Here is an 18,944-nt window from a genome sequence, read left to right as displayed (position 1 = left end):
GATGTCAACCTCGGCCGGTTGGGACAGTGTTCTCGACGGTATAATAAACGAGGAGGACTGCCAGGAGCCGAACAACGAGATCGGCTACCCAGGCAACTGTGGATCCTCGACGATCGGGATCGCGTACCTGCTCTCGTATCTCGTGATCAGCTTCCTGATCGTCATCAACATGTACATCGCCGTGATCCTCGAGAATTACTCGCAGGCGACCGAGGACGTGCAGGAGGGTCTGACGGACGACGACTACGATATGTACTACGAGATCTGGCAGCAGTTCGACCCGGACGGCACGCAATACATCAGATACGACCAGCTGTCGGACTTCTTGGACGTTTTGGAGCCCCCACTGCAGATACACAAGCCCAACAAATACAAAATCGTGTCGATGGATATCACGATATGTAAGGGGGACCTTATGTTCTGCGTGGATATCCTCGACGCCCTTACCAAGGACTTCTTCGCGCGGAAGGGTAATCCGATCGAGGAGACGGAGAATCTCGAAGAGGTCAAGGCCCGGCCCGACGAGGTTGGTTACGAGCCGGTCTCGTCTACCCTCTGGCGGCAGCGCGAGGAGTACTGCGCCCGTCTAATACAGAACGCCTGGCGGAAGCACAAGCAGCAGCGTCTCGGCGGGCCAAGCGAGGAGAGCGACGATCCGGACGTCGACCTCTGCGTCCGGCAGACCCAGGTGCTCGTCGAGAGCGACGGCTACGTCACGAAGAACGGTCACCGCGTCGTCATACACAGCCGATCGATGAGCATCACCTCGAGAACCGCGGACGTCTGATCGCCATCGTCGTCGTCGCCGCCGCCGCCGCCGCAGCAGCCGCAGCCGCAGCTGCCACCATCGTCGCTATCGCCGCCACCGCCGCCGTCCGTGCGCCGCAAATCGCTCCTCTGCGGCAGCCGCAGCAGGAGCACCAGCAGCAGTAGCAGCAGCAGCAGCAGCAGCAGCAGCATCGTCGACGACGATGATCATTCACCATTAGCCGCTCACCCTGCTCGCGCGGAGTAGTGGCCGGGCAGGCACCTCGCGTGTGCTCTCCATCGACAGCCTTATAGTTGTATAAATAACATTCCTCCAACGAGTTGCCTTTAAATCGTCTTTAAACGAGCCACGACCGTTGGGAGAGAAAGAGAGAGAGAGGGAGAGGGAGAGAGAGAGAGAGAGAGAGAGAGAGAGAGAGTACGAGGTACACGAAGAGACTGTGCGACTGCGACGCGAGAGTTCCATCGGAGTTTTCGGAAGGTGTGCCGCTTCTCGCCGATTTCTCGAGGATCGGAATCCTTCGTGCCGTCCGGATGGACCGACCGGGAGGAGGAGTGGCGCGGAGAGAAGAGACGAGAGGTGGGCCTGGCCACGAAGCGTCGCGGCGCGTCCTCCCCGAGCTCCGTACTTCCCCCATACACACGAATACATCGCGCGACTCGGCGAGGGCGCGGCGTCGCGACGCGGGAGGACGAGATCTCTCTCTTTCTCTCTCTCTCTCTTTCTCTCTTTCTCTCGCGCGAGATCTCTACGCCTCCGTTCCTCAGTCGTTCGTCAGCGATCCGCGTCGCGGGGCGACGCGCGAGCGGACTGAAGCGGCGCCGACCTCTTGTCTACACCATCTTCGTATCACGTTAGCTCAATCTCGCGAGTATATATCTCTATATATCCGCCGTTTGGATTTTTTACACCGTTTTACAGCAAGTACCTAAACAAAGCCCACCCACATCCGCTCACGCGGCGCCTTGCGTCGCGGCGCGACATCCGCTCTACGAGGGGACGACATGTAAATCGCAGGATGGCAGGCGCGATGACGACGACGATGATAATAATTAATGATGATGATGATAAAGATGATGATGATGATGATGATGATGTTAATGATGACGACGATACCGACGTACCGATGAGCACATTCGATTAACGACGACGAAGAAGACGAGCGAAGGAGAAGTTCGCAGGCGGCGGAAAAAAAGAGGACTCATTCTCTCGGATGGAGATGAAATGTTACGCGCGGATTAGTTATATTACACTATCAATCGCTCCGGCTTCTCGGCATCTCTCGCGGGAAACGGCGCGCGAACAACCAACGCTTGATCGCGCTCGCTTTTGGCTCCACCAACAACCAACCCTTTCTCCCGCCCCCTTCCGGCCGTCTCGTCGGTCCCGAAGGGATGCGCCCGCGCGCATCAACAGGTACGCGAGTCAACCCCTCGGACGCGAATGCGACCGTCTCCCTCCTCAATGCCCCCCAATACCCATGCTCTCGCTGTGAGATATACCCCTCTCCCCCCCCCTCTCTCCCTACCCCTTCCCCTTCCCGACCCCTTGGAGATGTTAATATCGCGACTCACGTCGGCGACGAGTCCGCGTCTCCCTGCCGCGTTTTGGCTTTTTTACAATCGCGTTTGCCACGTGTGTGTACGAGAGAGACCTTTTTGCATCCCGACGAAGGGGAATCCCTTACGTTGTATCACCGACGTTCCTTTTTCTTCTCTTCGAATTCTTCTCTCTCGCGGACTTATTAATACTCTATTTGTCTCTATCTAATTGCCTGTCTGTGCCTCCGCTCTTTCGCCGCCCTTCTCCCGCACTTCCCTTTCAACCCTTCCGCGTCGCGGTCCTCCGTTCGCAATTGAAAATAAACGCGCGTATCGGCAGCATTACAAAAAATTCAAGTTGTAATAATTAATGAAGAAAAAAAAAGAGGAAAGGCGGCGACGTCTTTTAAATGTTTTCTCGACGAACAGCTGAAGGGGACGGAGAAGGGGGAGGAGCGGGGGGGAGGGTGCGATTCCGCAGATTCATCATCAGCTAGATATTTACACATTTGCAAAGGAAAAAAAAAAAAACTTACACGCAGTCTTACACGACGTAGTAATAAACGCGCTTCGGAATAAATGAATTAAATACATTCTAGTGTATCGTTACTTCGAATAATCGCAATCGCAAGGGGGAAAAAAAATATCGCCGCGCGCGTAAACCCGTCTCGCGTCGTCGCAAATCTACATCCGCAAACACTACTTTTTGAATAGGATTGTTGTAATTATATTACATTATCATTGTAATTATGATACATATATCGTGTACATATTGGTGCACATATACGGAGTACGGAGCTCGCGCGAATTCCGTTTCGCCCGATTCGTCCCCGGCGGAGTTTTTAATTAAAAACAAAGAGGCCGCACACCGTGTTATGTAAAATAGTTTGGCCGCTCCGAAATACATATTGCTCTTTCAGTAGCGAGGGTGTTTCGCTACTGCGAGTCTTTTCCGAGGTCTCGTTTCGTCAAAAGAAAAAAGAAAACCTGGAACAACACCAGGAAAAACGTTATTAAGAGTGGAGGGAGCTTTCCGCGACGGAAAAATTGGATCGTAAGTAGTATTCTCGCTAATCTCGGACGAATGAGAGAACCCTACGTTGTGCCTTTTAAATAACAGCAATTTTAAGCAATTTTGACTTCGGTTTCCCCGGTCCAACAATATCGCGTCCACGAGCAAGCAACAATCTCGACGATCCCGAGGGGGAGAGGAGCTTTGTCGTCGAGGACCCGTCGCCGCTTTATTCCCTTCTCTTTGTCCGCGCAAAACGAACCGCGGACATCCTTCGCGCTTCTTGTTTCTCTCGGTACCGGGGTATATTTTTGAACGCGGCCGGTCAATAAACGCAGAGTCAAGACGGGTTTACGCTGCACGAGACTTCGCGCGGAATCGCGTACGGATCCACGCGCTCGCGTCCGTCGAAGGCCGCGCGTTCGGAAACGTCGCCCGATCGCCTCCAAGATTATTATTTTATCCTTGTTGTTCATCGAATGTTAAACAAAGTTAAAATGATACCCGAGGACGCTCGGGTGAAGCTTCTTAACGCGGCTCCAAAAAATTGCGCGCATCTCGACAATCGTTTCCGCTTTTCTTTCTTGTTTTTTTTCTCGTTTAATCGATCATTACGATAGAAAGAATACGCGTATTATTCCGTTTCTTCTAGACTCCTGTAGGGGGACGCACCATCCAGCCCTCACGAAAATTCAGCACGGTTTTCCTCGGATGTGTATTGGGGCTGTTTACTTTTGACGAAAGGATCTGAAACCTCGAAGTTAACTTCAAACTTTGAAAATTTGAAGCTTCAGAACTTCAAAATTCTTTCGTACAATCGAAATTGTCAAGGCTACAATCCTAATGGCGTATTCTTTCCACCGTAAGTCGTTATCCCGCAGTCGTCGTCGCGATTCCGCCGCGAAGCAAGAGCTATGAGTCATTTCGTCTCCGCGCGACAACCTATACCTACCAGGTCACCAAAGCAAATTTTGAAGCGTGTGTTGAACAATTTGTACACGGGACATCAGATTTTATTATAACGCGTGACGACGATGACGACATTGCTGACTTTGCAACGGCCAAGTTTGTTCGTAAGAGATGTGTATTACATATATACGTGTGTATTGAGAGAGAGAGAGAGAGAGAGATACGTGCAGAATGAGACGAGCAGAGCGCCCGCGTCTTTCTTCCCTTGACATTTTATCAATCAGTCGGTCGAATAAAGAAAACTGCTGTTTCAAGCAATTCAACTCGCATTTTCTTTTCTTCGGGCGCTGGTTATCATTTCCCCTGGAATGTCGGTCGGAAGACAGTTTTACGCGAGCGCGTCTCGCCTCGCGCGCACGCACGTACGCACGCACGCCCGCACGCACGAACGAACATTCGTCATCGTATAACGAAAATTAAACGAAAGCGTTATCGCAGTCACGCGGCCGCGTAAGCTTAAGTAGGCGGCGAGATAAAAACAAAAACAAGAGAAAGAAAGATGTATATATATATGTATGCGTGTGTGTGTGTGTGTGTGTTTGTGTGTCTGTGTGTGTCCAATGCGGATCGTTATTTTTCTACGTTTGCATCCGCGATCCGCGTAGGGTAGGTAGGGCGGAGGAAAGGGACGCGACGAGACAGACGCGCGCGGGTCGAGAGGGACAACGACGAGGAAGCCGGCGGCGTGTGCTGGTTGTCAGCACCTCGGAGGCGGCGACACTACACTCGCCGACGACAGGAAGTCGACGTGTGGGAGGGCGACGATCGGGGAGCTGAAATTCGGAGGGAGAGAGAGAGAGAGAGAGAGAGAGAGCGAGAGAGTGAGAAGAGGGAAAGAAAACGTTTTCTCGCTGGTCGAGAACTCGCTCCGGCTGCGGTAGAGGCTCTCGTGGATGAGGAGGCCCGCGGCGGAGTGGCTCTGATAACGCGAGAACAAAGGCTTCAGCGAACAACGGCGTGTTGTCGGTCTTGATGCAATTTGAATGTGATTGGTGGATTTACGAGCGCGAGAGTACGCACAAGATGCGCCGTTACGAAATTCATGTCTCCTTGCCGCGTCCAGCATAGTCGAGCTACGGCTAGAAAAAAAAACGCGAGCGTGAGAGTACGGAGGAAGTTCGTTTTCTTTTTTCTTTTTTTTTTTTTTTTAATTGGTTTCCGATCCGCGAAATTAGACGTCTTTGATTTTGTAGGACGTGCGGTTGCGTTTATGTGCTTTGAGATTTGTATGCGTCATTTGTTTCCTACACAGCGACACAAATACAAATAGAAACAGATACAAATAAAAATCACGTCACGTACGGATCTTTATATTTCCATCTCATGCTCTCGCTTTTCTCTGTGCCGCTTCTCTCCGTCAATCGGATTCGATTGCTACTCAAAGCAATCGACTGAAACGTAGGTTCGATATATAACGACAGTGATAACGTTTGATGACGACAATGACGACGACGATTAGAGAACATCGAAGTGTAGGGATGTCGTTGCTAAGATGACACAAATTATCTCGTGGATGAAACGCGTCGCAGGAAGAAACGCGCTCGCTACTTCCTCCACGAACGGGATCGAGCACCGTTTGGAATTTTATCGTACAAATAACTCGCACCATTCTACATCGCGACAACGTCGAGTTCTCGCTTTCGACGGGGCTTGTAGGAGGGCTTCGTCCAACATTCAATGTCCTCGGTAACTTTTCTACGTATATATATATATCTAATATACCGCAAATTCGAATCTCGTGTCGCTAAAATTAAACGTTGAATTCTCCGAGGGAGACATCTCGCGGGAAAATAAAGCGTAACGCAACGCGATCGTACGCGACGCGAAGGGCCGCACGTCGCCGCCAATTCTGAATTTTCTCGCAACACATTCGCTTCGTAGGATATATAGCGTTTTCGTCGCGTTAACGTTTTGCCTTCGCTCCGCGCTGGCGGTACGTCGGAGGGAGGGGTATTTTTTATATCGCGCATCGCGTTCTCCGTAAAAATAGCTTGCTCCCCAACGCGTGCGTGCCCGCTTTTCTCGGTTTTTCGGTCGGGGACGGATGGTCATCGTTCTCTCCGTTTCTTGCGTTTCGTATCGCCGGCCTTCCCCCCCCCCCCTCTCCTCTCGATTTCCGAGCGCGATCGATTGATCGGGTTTCACACAGGTCACGACGCCATCGACGTTGTCCCTCGGAATCGCGGCGTCTTGGAAACTCACGACGGACGACAACGACACATTAAAACAAAAAAGGAACGGAAAGTCGAAGACCTTGCTGGATTAACCGTCGATCGTTCTTGTATATTGAAGTACTAAAAATATCCGATGGTCCGTCCGGCTCTCATTGTCCCGTAACTCCGAGGCTCCCCCTCCCCTCCTCCCCCCCGCCGCTTCCTCTTCAGTTTGGCCTTCCCTCCCGTATTGTAATATGTGCAAATAATTCGATAATAATCAAATAATCGCTTGTACTCGTGATAATATATATATTTTCGATACTACATTCGACGTGAGCAACTGTATTTGGAGATGGTAAAGAATAACGACCCGTCGCGAAACAAAGACGTGCGAATCCACGTTTCTCGACGACGAATCGAATCGAATCGAATCAAATCCTTTCAAATATAACTTTTAATGGAACAGCCGGTAATTATTGCTGGATAAAATTTCAATATGTAGGTAATATAAAATATTTCTACATGTAAGAAAAAAAAAGTATTGGTTTTATAATGCAAAGTAATTTAAAATACAATTTAATAAAGTCATCAATGCCATTCGATCCGTATTATATTGGAACTTCTTGGTTTCAAAGTTGTTTCGAAATGGCGATCGGTGAGATTCGGTTCGAATCGAATTTGCACGTCTCTAGTGCAAATCTACATCCGGAGCCACTCCGGTTTGGTTAAACGGTGAACCGACGTAATTTAGCATCTTGTCGTAGAGACCTTGTCTGCATCTGCTTCTTTTTTTACGGACGGAAATAGAAGACGGCAGACGTAATCTCGGAGTCGGACGTCACTTGTCGGCGTTTAACGTTCGCAGGAACTGTCTTGCGAAACGTTCAAGCGCGCGCAACCATCTCGCGGAGATGACGACGATGATTTTTTAACGACGGGCCGTTTAATCGGCCGGGTTTTCTGTACGCGTTCCGGGATGTAGATTCGTACGTCGGGACGCCGAACGAACCGCCGCGAATCTCCGGTAGACGCCTACTTGGCGATTAGCATCGTCGGCGGATGCATCGTCCTCCCCCGGAGGGGCGTATCGCGGAGGCGAATTTGCGAGGCGGTCCATTCTCACTTTTCACGTTCTCGATCAAGTTCTCGAGTGAGTCACCCAAGGTGAGAGGCGGCGAACGAAAAAAGAGAAGCACGCGGCGGACGAAAAATGAATCACGCATCGCGAGCGGGAACGACGGAAGGCAGTGGAGAAGGGCGTCTTCTATTTCTGCGCGCCTCCTCCGCCTTCATCGTCATGCATACGGCAGATCCGTCGCGACGCGCGCGATCAGTTCTTCAACGCCGTGACTCATCGCGTAGCCGGAAAGTTTCGCGAAACTCGACCTGCGGTACGCGCGAACGGTGCGCTTCGCTTTGCGCGACTCTCTCGAGACGATCGTCGAACGGAACGCCCCGCCCGGCGTATAAATCCGCTTTCAAGCCCGAAGCCGGTTTTTCCGACTCGCCGACGGACGGAACGTTGGACGCCGCGCGCTCGATCGGGGACTTCCCCCCAATAACTCGATCGCAGCGTGCTCGTCGATTAACGCTTCGCCCGCGAGCGAGTCGAATCGAGGGAGAACCCGCGAGAGGACTGTCCTGATAAAGGCGATGTTTGAAAAGCTTCAAAAAACAGTTTTTTCACGCTCTTTCTCTCTCTCTCTCTCTCGCTCCTCGATAAATGACTAATTATATACGTCGCGAAATGAATTCGGACCTCGAGTTTCTTTGGTTTCATCATTTCTTATCGAAATTCGATTGACAATCTTTCTTCAGAGGGCAGTCCTTTCGTACGCTTGAGAATCGATTTGGTAATAAAATATCGCTGGAGGGAGCAGTTTCAAGCTGAGAGATAAAAGACGCGTCCGTTTGATCAATAACGTTGTAAACGGCGAGAGAATGGTAACGGCGGCCGGTGACGTAAATGACGACGAGGACGACGGCAACCATAGCGATGTCACAAAGGGGGAGGGGGATGGATGAGTGTGCGTGGTGTGCTTCGTTGACTTTCGTTAATCTTTAAAAAAAAAAAAAAAGAAATGTACATTAACGGTATCAGCTTTTTGCGCGACAACGGCTGTAAGATATAGCAAAAAGAGAAAATAAAAATTTAATAGTGCTTTCCTTCGTTAAGCGAGGTAAGGCGAGGTTTAACATACTTTTTCCGAGGACGATACTGCCGTTACGCAATGTATAAAAGAGAACTATAAGTTAACTAATCGTAAATGCACGAAAAATTTTTCTTAAACGGATAGCAGAAGTAAAAAAAAAAGAGGGAGAAGGGTGGCTTTGTAGTGTCTCGATACTCTCGAATCATTAATCCTACGTCGTGAGATAATAAATAATGATAAATAATGGAGTAAAAAAAGTAAATAAATAATTAAATATGAAACAGAAATCCTAGAGCGCTGGGCTAAAGCATTGTAAAGTGTCAAGCTGCGGAGCCTGTCGGCCAGTATAAATGAACAAGCAACTGCCATGGGTCAAGCTAGGTAGAAACGTGCTATAAGAAATCCAATTTTAACGAAGAAGCTAGCTGTCGAAATACTTAAAGAGGAAAAAAAAAAGAAAAAAAATTTTCCGCGCGAAGGATCGTCCATTTAAAGAACAAACACAAATCTGCGGTACGCACGCGCGCGCGCGCGCGCGCGCGTGTGTGGTGTGTCTGTGGGTGTGTGTATATGTGTGTGTATGTACGTACGCGCTCGTGCGTGTCGTGCGGACACGCGCGAGTCGCGTACTTGTGTCACGCGCGCGCGAAAAAAATTGAAAAACACAGAGAAGCTCCTCCGTTGAGAATACGACATTCATTACTTACACTTTTATTAACAGAATAAATAACAAGAAAGGAAAAAATATAAATATATATATATATAAATAAATATAAATATAAATATATGGGTTATTTGCACAATATTATAAATAATTACTATGTTTACTACGATTATTAAATTAAAGAGCAAATATAATAAGAGGATAAAAAAAACTGTTGTTAAATAATTAATACAAAAATGAGAGGGGGGGATAAGCGAAAAAAAAATAATAATAACAAAACGATTTGCGCTAAAACGATCGACATTGGGTCAAAAAATGGAAAGCGAAAGGAGGACGCGATGAAACGAGGATATTACGAGGAAAAGAAAAGATGAATATGAAGAGAAGAAAAAGGGAGGAGGATACGATTCGTTTGTTATCGATTAGTTAATGATCCTTACACATTATATTATTGTAATTATATAAAGTAAACGATTATTATCATAATAGTTACAATTAACAAGTTGTTACCGCTTTGTTATACATAATATAATTAATAATAAGATTAAAAAGTAAGCGAATGCATCGTTGATTCGTCCTTTACTTATGTAGATACTAAAAATACGATCGACTATATTGTTTTCAATGTCTTCACCGTATCTCTTCGTTTGCTACCCGATTTCATTTCGTTGTCGAAGATTCGGTATTGTCGGCTTACCTCGCCCGGCCACAATATACACACGTTTTACAGAGATATTTTCAATAAACGAAAAAGCTTAACACTCATACTGTCGTATTTGTATTTCATTCTTTGTCCCTGAAAGATTCCGATCATTGGTTCCTATCAGCGAGAATAAACGCGATAGTGATAATACTTGTGTCTCAAGTAGAAGCACATATATTATCTCTTAAAGATTAGATATCTCGTATAATCTCCACAGTTGTTTGAAGAGAAGCTTATTAGTTTTTTTTTTTTTTTTTAATAAAATAAATCGAGTTTAGTAAAATATGTAAAACAGAAATTAGTGAAAAGAAAACAGTAATGTTTGTTTTTTTTATAAAATTGTTTTGCTGCTGTCGAAAGTAACATTTACTGCAAACTAATGCGAGTAAAGACTGTTACTTTTGAAAGCAAATTTTAATCCTATGACTCATATTTTTCTTGTTCTTGTTAAATTTCTTGTATTTATTTTTTAACATCCAAGTGTTAATTCAACACAATGTGATCATGTTATTTGAATATTTGTCTCAAGTTGATATTCGACATTTCTAAAGTATTAAAATAACACAATTTATAGATAAATTAAAACACAAACTTGAAGATTCTTAAAAAAAATGAATAAAATGTACGTATCATAAATATTAATTTTACTAAAGAAATATCTCTTTACGTTTAGTTTTCAAACCGTGTCGAAGAGTTGTACTCTTTTTGTGTTAACTTTTTGCATAATAATTGCATTAGTTTTCTTGCGACGTATTCACATTTGCAAAATTAACACAAAAACCCGAGTTGGAACATGGGATAGGTATATGTAAAATTCAACATAAATTTTCCGACTGTGTATATAAATAATTCACACAGACGTAATCCTGAGATCTACGGCGCAACCCCGATCCCGAACTACTTGTCCGTCGAGTATAGAGCCCTACCCAACCGACGAGCCCCGTGGAGGGGATGCTCTAGGAAACGCTACCATTAACACCGTCCAGATCCCAGTCGTGTGCAGCCAGCGTGTGGCGACGCGTGGGCACCCGAGGCATTTTTTTTTCTTCTTCTTCCTCTCAGCTCGCGGAGGACGAGCGGGCATGGGTGGGGTCGCGAGAACGAATCGCCGCCTCGCTTCTCTCCTCTCCGCGAGTTCGGTGCGAGCGACCGGCCTGGTACCACCACCGCCGTCGTCATCGTCGTCGTGTCTCTCACGAGCAACACTGGCGCGAGGCTCGCGGCCGAGTAATGGCCGTTCTGTGCGTGCGTCGCCGTCGTCGTCGGTCGCGCTGAGAGCACGTAGGTACCATCCTCTCCGCGTGTCTGTCGCGAGCCTGTGTGTAAGAGAGATGGACGTTTCGGGGTCACTCGTCTGAGAGAAAGAGCCGCGTGAGCGAGTCGGAGTGAAATTGGAGCAGAGGCGTCGCGTCGCCGCGTAACGTTGGCGCGGCTGTCAAGGATCTCCGTTCGTGCAGAAAGAGAGAGAGAGAGAGAGAGGGAGAGAGAAAGAGAGAGGGAAGCGATTAATGCGACGTGGTTATCGTGGTTATCGGGCGCCCGGGCGACGAGCACTGACCTCGGCAGCTGCTGCAGCGTCGTCGCCGCGTCGCCTCCTCAATGATCTCTCCGCTGGCTCCCGTGACTCACGTTATTCGCGGGGCACACTTGGCGGCGGCGGCGGCGGCTGCGGCTGGTCCAGGCCGAGGAGGAAACGTGAGTCCACTGTTTCGTCGCCTGTTTGATTTCGACATCGGGTAGGTTAGTGCACAGTGGCAAGGTGTAGCGCGGCGGTGTATTTATAATCGGAGCGAGCGCGGAGCGGAGTGTCTTATCGTTTTCTAAGAATGCCGCGCCGAGTAATCTCTCAAATATGCGTTGCGCGACGCGAAAGAGACACGAGTGCGACGCGGACCTTCGCGTTGGAAAAAGAGGACACACCGCGCGTTCGATACAAGAGATACACGAGATCCCCGAGGAACGATAGCACCGAGCCCCACGCACGTGGTCTCGCCGAGCGAATACAATGCACGGGAGCGTATGAAACTTTAATGGGGCCTTGCACTTTCCGTACTTCTCATTTTTAGCGTGATTTCCTTTGTTTGTAAGATAAAAGTGAATTAAACTCACGCCTTTCGTCTCGACGTCTCTGCTGAAATTGTGTCAATGTGCATTGTTGTGTGATGCGCAACACACGTTGAATTACAAGAATGAAATGCTCTTCTTCCAGATATCTTAGGCTCGGGGACATCTGGCGGGGACAGCTGCCATGGAGAGGAAGGGGCTACGTAAGAAGGACATACTGAGGATGGACGGCCTCCTGCCGCCGACCCGGCGCCTGCCAGTTTGCGACGCGGTATCCAGCGCGTCGGACAAGAAGAAGGACAGGAAGTGGTCCCTGGGTGGTATTCTGCGGCGGATATCCTCGATAAAGGACTACGACAGTTCGTCGAACGACGAGGAGATCGTCTACTGCAAGAAGACACCGAGGAAGCCCACCACCAGGTTCAGGCAGCTGAAGGACGGTGTCGTCCTTCACTCGATAGAGAACAACTCGGAGCACGTCGGCGGACGGCGGACGAGGGTCGAGGGTAACGTTCGCCACGCGACGACGATGGACTCGCATCAGCGGGACTCCCTGCATTCGCGCAGCAGCGACGGCTCGCTGGACGGCCTGGCGGGAAAGCGGTCCCGCAGGAACAACAAGCTGAAGGCGCGGGCGGAGGCGAAGAGGGACCACCTGTGCGCCGGCAGCAGCTCCGACGAGGACGACTGCCGCAGGTCCAACGGCTCGCTGAACAGATTCCAGTCCGGGGTGGCGGACGGCGCGCAAAATGGCCACCAGAGGAGCAGCAATTTGTGCAGCCGGAGGACCCGCGCCGCACGGACGGAGCGTTACATCAAGCGCCTGTCGCGGGACGAGGGCAACGGCAGCGGCGACGCTCTGAACGACCCGCAGGTCGCGCACGGCGGGAGGTGTTCCTGGGACCATCGCAACGAGGACAAGGAACGCGCCGTTCACGCGGCGGATCATTCGCCGAACGGCCTGTGCCGCCCGCCCTTGCATCCCCGCCGTTCGACGGCCTCGGGAACGAGCGGTCGCGCGTTCCCGGTACAAAGATCGTCCGCGGAGTGCCTGCGCGGAGACCCGGATTTCCCGCAGCAGCCCGAGGTCCCGGGCGACGTCCGGAGATACTCCACGGGGCAGTATATCACGGATTTAAATCAGAACAACACGTACGGGAAGAACTCGCGGCACTTCAGCGACGACGTCTGCGCGGTGGACAACGGCCAGAGCCGAGTGGTCGGCAACTTCTTCACATATCCCGCGAAAAACGCGTGCCATCACGCGGTCGAGCAGTTCGATCGCCGACTGATCGACCATCCGGACAATCAGCCACCCGTGCCACCGCCGAGGGACCCTCGCTACCGCGCGTTCGGATACAGTTCCTATCCGATCAACAGACCACACCAAAATGTGCCAAATTACCTTAAGCAGGAGGACAATAGGACGGTCCACGTTGCAGGCGGAGCAACGAGACCCGGGGATTGGAGGAACCCTCGATCGGGGATCGAGGAACGACACGGATCGAGCAACGAGATCGCCTGGCGCGACACGAACGTGGGACGCGAGTTTGGAAACTCGACGCCGAATCCCAAAACGGAGTTTTACAGTTCGCTGGAGCGCATAAACAATAAATATAACTCGAGCCATCACTGCGCGAGCGAGCTGCCGGCCTACGGGGAGACGACGAGGCGTAGAAACGTTCGCGACGACGATCAGCTGAATCGCAACGGCGACGCGGGCCACCGCGTGTATCGGGATGCCAAAAATAAATCGGCGCACATCTGCGAAACGGATAAACAACAACACGAGGCTATTTCCTCGCGCGCGTCCGACTGGTCATCTGGAAGATCCGGCGAGCAGCGCGCGTTGCGTGCCGTCACCCCGTCGACGTACGACAAGGGGAGCCAACAGCGGGAGGACAACAGCAGAGGGGTGACACCGAGCGAGGAGACTCTGGAGAGACGGAGGAGCTCGAAGAACCTCGAGGAGGCCCTGTCCGAGCTGGAGGCGATATACAACAGCCTGCGTCTCGGCGACGAGGATCTGCTGGACCGCGCGGAGCGCCGGAGCATGGAGGAGTTCACTCGGAAGCGGGCCAGAAACGAGCTGGACGCGGCGACGACGGCCACCTCGCCGGACTCGCCGGACAGGATGAAGGACGACATGGCCTACCGTAGAATGAATCCCAAGGAGCGACCTACGTCCCTCTTGGACGTCGCCGGGCAGTCGACCCTCTCCAGCATCAGCTACCTCATCGCTTCGCCCGTTCTCTCGCGTCGCGACTCGGCGGACGAGCTTGTGCGCCTGCCGCCGCCGCCGTCGTCGGCCGTCTATCCCCGGGACGAGCCGGACGTGACGCGCGACGACGTCGTCTACCGCAGCATCAGCCACGCCAACAACACCCTGCGGATCGTCGATCCGCAGCCGCCGTTCGGCATACCGCTCGGACCGGTCACCGCGGCGACCGAGAGCGACTACCTGCACACGACGCCGACGAGGACGGAGCAGCCGCGCTCGCCGTACATACCGCAATGCGAGCCGGACGTGGTCACGGACGATCTCGCCTACAGAGCCCTCAGGAAGGACGCGGTGGGTAGAAGCGCCGCGGTCGACGAAGCGAGATCCCCGAGGAAGGAGCAGCCGGAGGAGGTTGTCACCGCGGGGGGCATCGGGAAGAAGCGCGCCGTCAGGTCGTTGTCGGCGAATCTCTACGGGCTGATCAACCACGACCGGATCCACCTGCGACGCGAGCCCAGCCTCGACACCGTCAGGGACGAGATTCGGGACGTCACGAGGACGCTGGCCGTGCGACCGCAGTACCTCAGGCGCGTCGTGAGCGACGGCGAGCTGTCCGACAACGACGCGCACAGGTGGAAGGATGAGCTGGCGATTAAGGGCGACATGGATATCAATGGCAATCATCCGGCGGCGGGGGCGTACCGGAAGAAGCCTACGTGCACCTATGTGTCGCCGGAAACGACGACGACGATGAGTCCCGCGCGCGAGAGTCCCAAGAAGGAGAGGGAGTCTGACGCCGTGCTGTCTTCGAAGGCCGTCCTGAGCGACAATTTCTGGCACGAGTACCTGCACCCGACGGATTCCGACGTTTCGGCGGCCAGGAACGACGGGCGCGACACGGACACGGACGGTTTCGCCGCGTACACTCGCCTCTGCCAAGATTTAGTTAATCTGATAAAAGGAGACGATGATGACGCAAACGCGGACGGTCCCGTTATCGCCGCTGCTGATAATAAGTGCGACCTCGGCGTCGAACTCCTCGGGGTCGACGAACCTCCTCTTCCCTCTCCTCCTCCTCCTCCAGCCCCTCCTCCAGCGAGCGTCGAGCGTACGCGTTCTCTGAGCAGTCACTCGGGGAGAGACAGCGAGAAGACGGCGAGCCCGACCGCCGGTTCAACGAGTTCCTCGAGGTCTTCGTCGGATTCGACCCCGGCAGCTCCTAGCTACGACTACTATCTTCGCGTGGCGGACGAGAACGTCAAACTGATCGCGGAGGCCTTCAGCAACGTGGCCGACCGTCTGCGCGACAGTCGTCTGTCCACCCGCAAGAGCTCCTCGGTGTCGCGCAGCTCCGAGGTCGAGGACCAAAGTGGCAGCGCCCATAGCAGCTCCACGCCGTACTCCAGCCAGGACAAGGAGCCTACCAGGAGGCTCGAGGGGACCGTCCCAAGTGTCGTAGCTCCGACGCGCGATTCCACGACGAGCAGCAACCACCCCGAGGAGGACGACGCCTCCAGCGCTGACGCGGACCTGTCCAGGGCTGTCCGCGACCTGCAACTGGCCGCGGCCAGTCTCTACGAGCACGAACGGGAGATCGAGGCACTGAGCACCAGACGCGGGAGGCTCATCCGCGGCGCAAAGCCCGACGTAAACACTGCCGTCCCCCCCGGCGTCGCCCCCGTGACCAGCGCGGACGAGCGCGAGGACGATCTCGCGATCCGCAAGATCGGCCTGATCGCCGACGGCCTGAGGCAGGAGGAGCGGGAACGCGATCAGGAGGAAACGATGGTACTGCCTAGCGGGATCGTGATGGAAGCGCGAGGAGGCGGAAGCGCGCGAAGCGGGGGCAGCCGCGAAGGTGAGCGCACAGTGTGCGAGCTTGAACGCGCCGCGAGGTCGCGTCGCGCCGGGGACGACGGCGACGACGACGCGCCCGTCCGTCCCCCTAGCGCCACCACTAACCCCCTAACCGTCCCGGTAACCATGTGCACCACGCTCTTGCTCGCTTGTCTCCTTGCATTGCTTCTAGCGATCGTGGTGGCGCCCGCGAGGGTCAGCCACCCGGCCGATCATTAGCGCGCGAATGGGATTCTTGTTGTGTGTCCTTCCTCTGTGTGTCTTGCGGGGATCGCGAACGGGACGTACGGCGCGTTACCCGTTCACCGGCCACTTGTCCTAATCCTGTGTGTTCATTTGCAAATGTTACTAATGTCGCAGGTCTCCAGGCGCTCGCTCGTTTGCAGTGACACGAGATCGCATTCGAGATCCGCTCACTCGGGCTCGACGTGGTCGGCGTCGATAGAGCGACACACGGGGCGGATTGATTTTTTTGTAAGAAACGAGAAATGTAGGGGGAGAAAGGGAGAAAGAGAGAGAAAGAGCGAGGGCTGCAGTTGCCGCGGGCTGTTTGAGGCGTATTGACTTGTTGTTGTTGCTCTTGTTATACTGTGTTGTTGGTTTTAATAAAGTTTAAATGTTAATCCTGCCAGTAATATTATTGTAATATTTTACTGCGCGTAAACATCTCCGCGCTGTCACGCAATCCATTCCAGATAGAACAGGCGTTCCGATCCCTCTCGTGTCACGTTTAATTGCGTTATTAATTTTGTTAATATTTATGAAATATCAAATATAGAGAACAAAAGAAATATTGGGTCGCTGGAACTCGTGTTGCTCTTTAATGAACAATATTGTACATGTTGTGTTTTTAGTGTATATAATGTTCAATATAGATTTTTAATGTAGATACAAGGCTTAATATGTAAATAATTATTTACTTTGTTAAATTTTGTTATACTGTCGTTTCCATCTGAAATAATAGTAATTACTTTTACGGAGTTTGAACGTATTTTCTTACTATTGGTCAAAAATTTGTGCCGATCACGATACACGAATGTATTATAGTCTATTATATATACATACAGAAAATAAATTAGTATTGAAACTAGTATTAATAATCAATATAAATAAGAATATAGAAATTTGTTAAAAAGATATTCTTAAATAATCTATTTCAGCAAAATGTATATATTTTTATTTCAATGTTATAATAATATCATTTAAAGAACACTATTGTGTGATATATATACATATACATGATTATTTTTATAATAATAATATTAAAATATTTTAATTCTTAAAGGTTTATTTCCTGTTCGATATTTTTCTCTTATAAAAATTGTTATTAAATAAAGACATATATAAAAAAAAATTTTGAAAATACAATTATACAAAATTTCTAAGTATCTGTAAAAGTTTTTTTACTTTTTAAAATAAAAAAATAGAATTGCCTCACAAAAAGTTTTAAATTTCTCAATGTTAAAAAAGAATTCCATTGATTAAAGCGAAAAGAACATTTTTTTCGAAGTATGTCGGAAATCCAGTAATTTTTATGATATGTTTTGATAACTCTTTAAAGAAGTCTATCGATTATTCTTAATAACCGAAGTGCTAAAATTAAATATAAGAATGTTATGACTTTTTAAAATTATAGAATCGTAAAGTTCTTTTCTTTCATATAGTATTTTTACCACTTTAATCGATAGAACTCTTTCTAATATCGATTAAGAATTCTTTGTGAGATAATCTGAACTGGTTTTTTTTCAATTTTGGAAAAATGGGTATAGCTTCATAGAGATAAAAATTTTTTCATAGTTTTATTTAAGATTATTAAATTCGTTAAATAAAAATTTAATTTTCCTATTTCCGCATAAAACGTTTGCTGATTTGATATTAATTTTTTTTGTGTAATTTGCATGGATTTTTAAAATTAACATTTAACCCTCCACAAGCTCAAGGTCCACAACAAGGTTGAACATTTATTTGTGAAGTACGTATAAGTAATTTACATTATATGTATGCAATATAAACTACGTAAAGTTTACGTCATCTAAATAATAATGGATTATAAAAGATTCAGATTTCATTAGAAGTAGTGAAAATTACATTACGTTTTTTTATATTTTAATAATAATAAAATTTTATATTTTAATATGATAAACATATTTTTATTTTATCAATATAAAATTTAGATATACTATAATGATGTAATTAACTTATAACTTAATTACTTTTTTCTATATTGCATTACATAACTATATCAACTTAAATAATTTACATTGCCTGCGTTGTATTTACACGAAAAACATTTGTAACATAACAATACGTCCATGTAAACGTAATCTCTACAATTCTGAAATTTACAACTCTGATCGGCAACATTTTCAAGATCGATTGTACGATTTTCTTTCCAACTGCGATAAATTCTGTTCGCCGTCGATAAATTTACGCGCTGCAGTATCTTCAGTCTCACCCGATAATACTTTACCGTTCGAGGTGTGAAAAGTGTCGGGACGTCGTCGATTCTCTGTTGAAAACGCTCGTTCATCGATTTCGGTTACTCGCACGATCTGCGATCCGCGGTTTCTTTCGGGTTTCGTTCAGTTGATGAAGAAAAAAAGGAAGAGTCGCTACGGCACACACGCCCGCACGTGCGTACGTAAACGCAACATGTACTACGACACGTTACCAACATCGATCGCCGCGCCGGTGCATCTCGCGTCAGCGTGAAATTCGTGCGAACGTAGCGCGCGCGAGTTTCAAGTTATCGATCGCGGGGCCGCGCGCCGCGTGACGTCACCGAGGATCACGCCACATCCCCGCCCACTGCGACTCGCGAGCCGATTGGTCCGC

At 49.6% G+C, this 18,944-nt stretch overlaps 2 protein-coding genes and 1 long non-coding RNA gene across 20 annotated transcripts in view; 2 read left to right on the top strand and 1 right to left on the bottom strand.

Moving 5' to 3' along the window:
- LOC105839074 (sodium channel protein para) overlaps positions 1-8,761 on the top strand; it is a 57,897-nt gene extending 49,136 nt beyond the window's left edge. For 14 of the 18 annotated variants that reach the window (XM_028195220.1, XM_012685112.2, XM_012685113.2 and 11 more), the window contains one exon: positions 2-787. In XM_028195220.1, the coding sequence (XP_028051021.1) occupies positions 2-787 (786 nt within the window). Of the gene's footprint in view, position 1 lies in introns of all 18 variants that reach the window. The other 4 variants (XM_012685117.3, XM_012685116.3, XM_012685118.3 and 1 more) reach the window with 1 other exon arrangement.
- Positions 8,549-11,702, bottom strand: LOC105836299. The gene is made up of 2 exons (XR_004964015.1): positions 11,526-11,702; positions 8,549-11,283 (listed from the first exon to the last, which is right to left on the bottom strand). It is a non-coding gene; the product is annotated as an uncharacterized LOC105836299 (long non-coding RNA).
- On the top strand, positions 10,150-16,744 carry LOC105836297. Its single transcript, XM_012680233.3, has 3 exons — positions 10,150-11,248; positions 12,177-16,110; positions 16,470-16,744. Exons 2-3 carry the CDS (start codon positions 12,216-12,218, stop codon positions 16,496-16,498), a joined length of 3,924 nt encoding a protein of 1,307 aa, XP_012535687.2. The 5' UTR covers positions 10,150-11,248; positions 12,177-12,215; the 3' UTR covers positions 16,499-16,744.
- Positions 16,745-18,944: the final 2,200 nt, after the last annotated feature.

The sequence above is a fragment of the Monomorium pharaonis genome, chromosome 7, assembly GCF_013373865.1.
Source record: "Monomorium pharaonis isolate MP-MQ-018 chromosome 7, ASM1337386v2, whole genome shotgun sequence".
Lineage (NCBI taxonomy): Eukaryota > Metazoa > Arthropoda > Insecta > Hymenoptera > Formicidae > Monomorium > Monomorium pharaonis.
The sequence above is the reverse complement of the archived record's forward strand: the minus strand, read 5'-3'. Positions and strand labels throughout refer to the sequence as shown.

Coding starts and splice junctions, on each gene's coding strand:
- LOC105836297 (XM_012680233.3), top strand. CDS start 12,216: ATGGAGAGGAAGGGGCTACGTAAGAAGGACATACTGAGGATGGACGGC. Junction 16,111..16,469: donor AAGCGGGGGCAGCCGCGAAG/GTGAGCGCACAG, acceptor CTAATGTCGCAG/GTCTCCAGGCGCTCGCTCGT.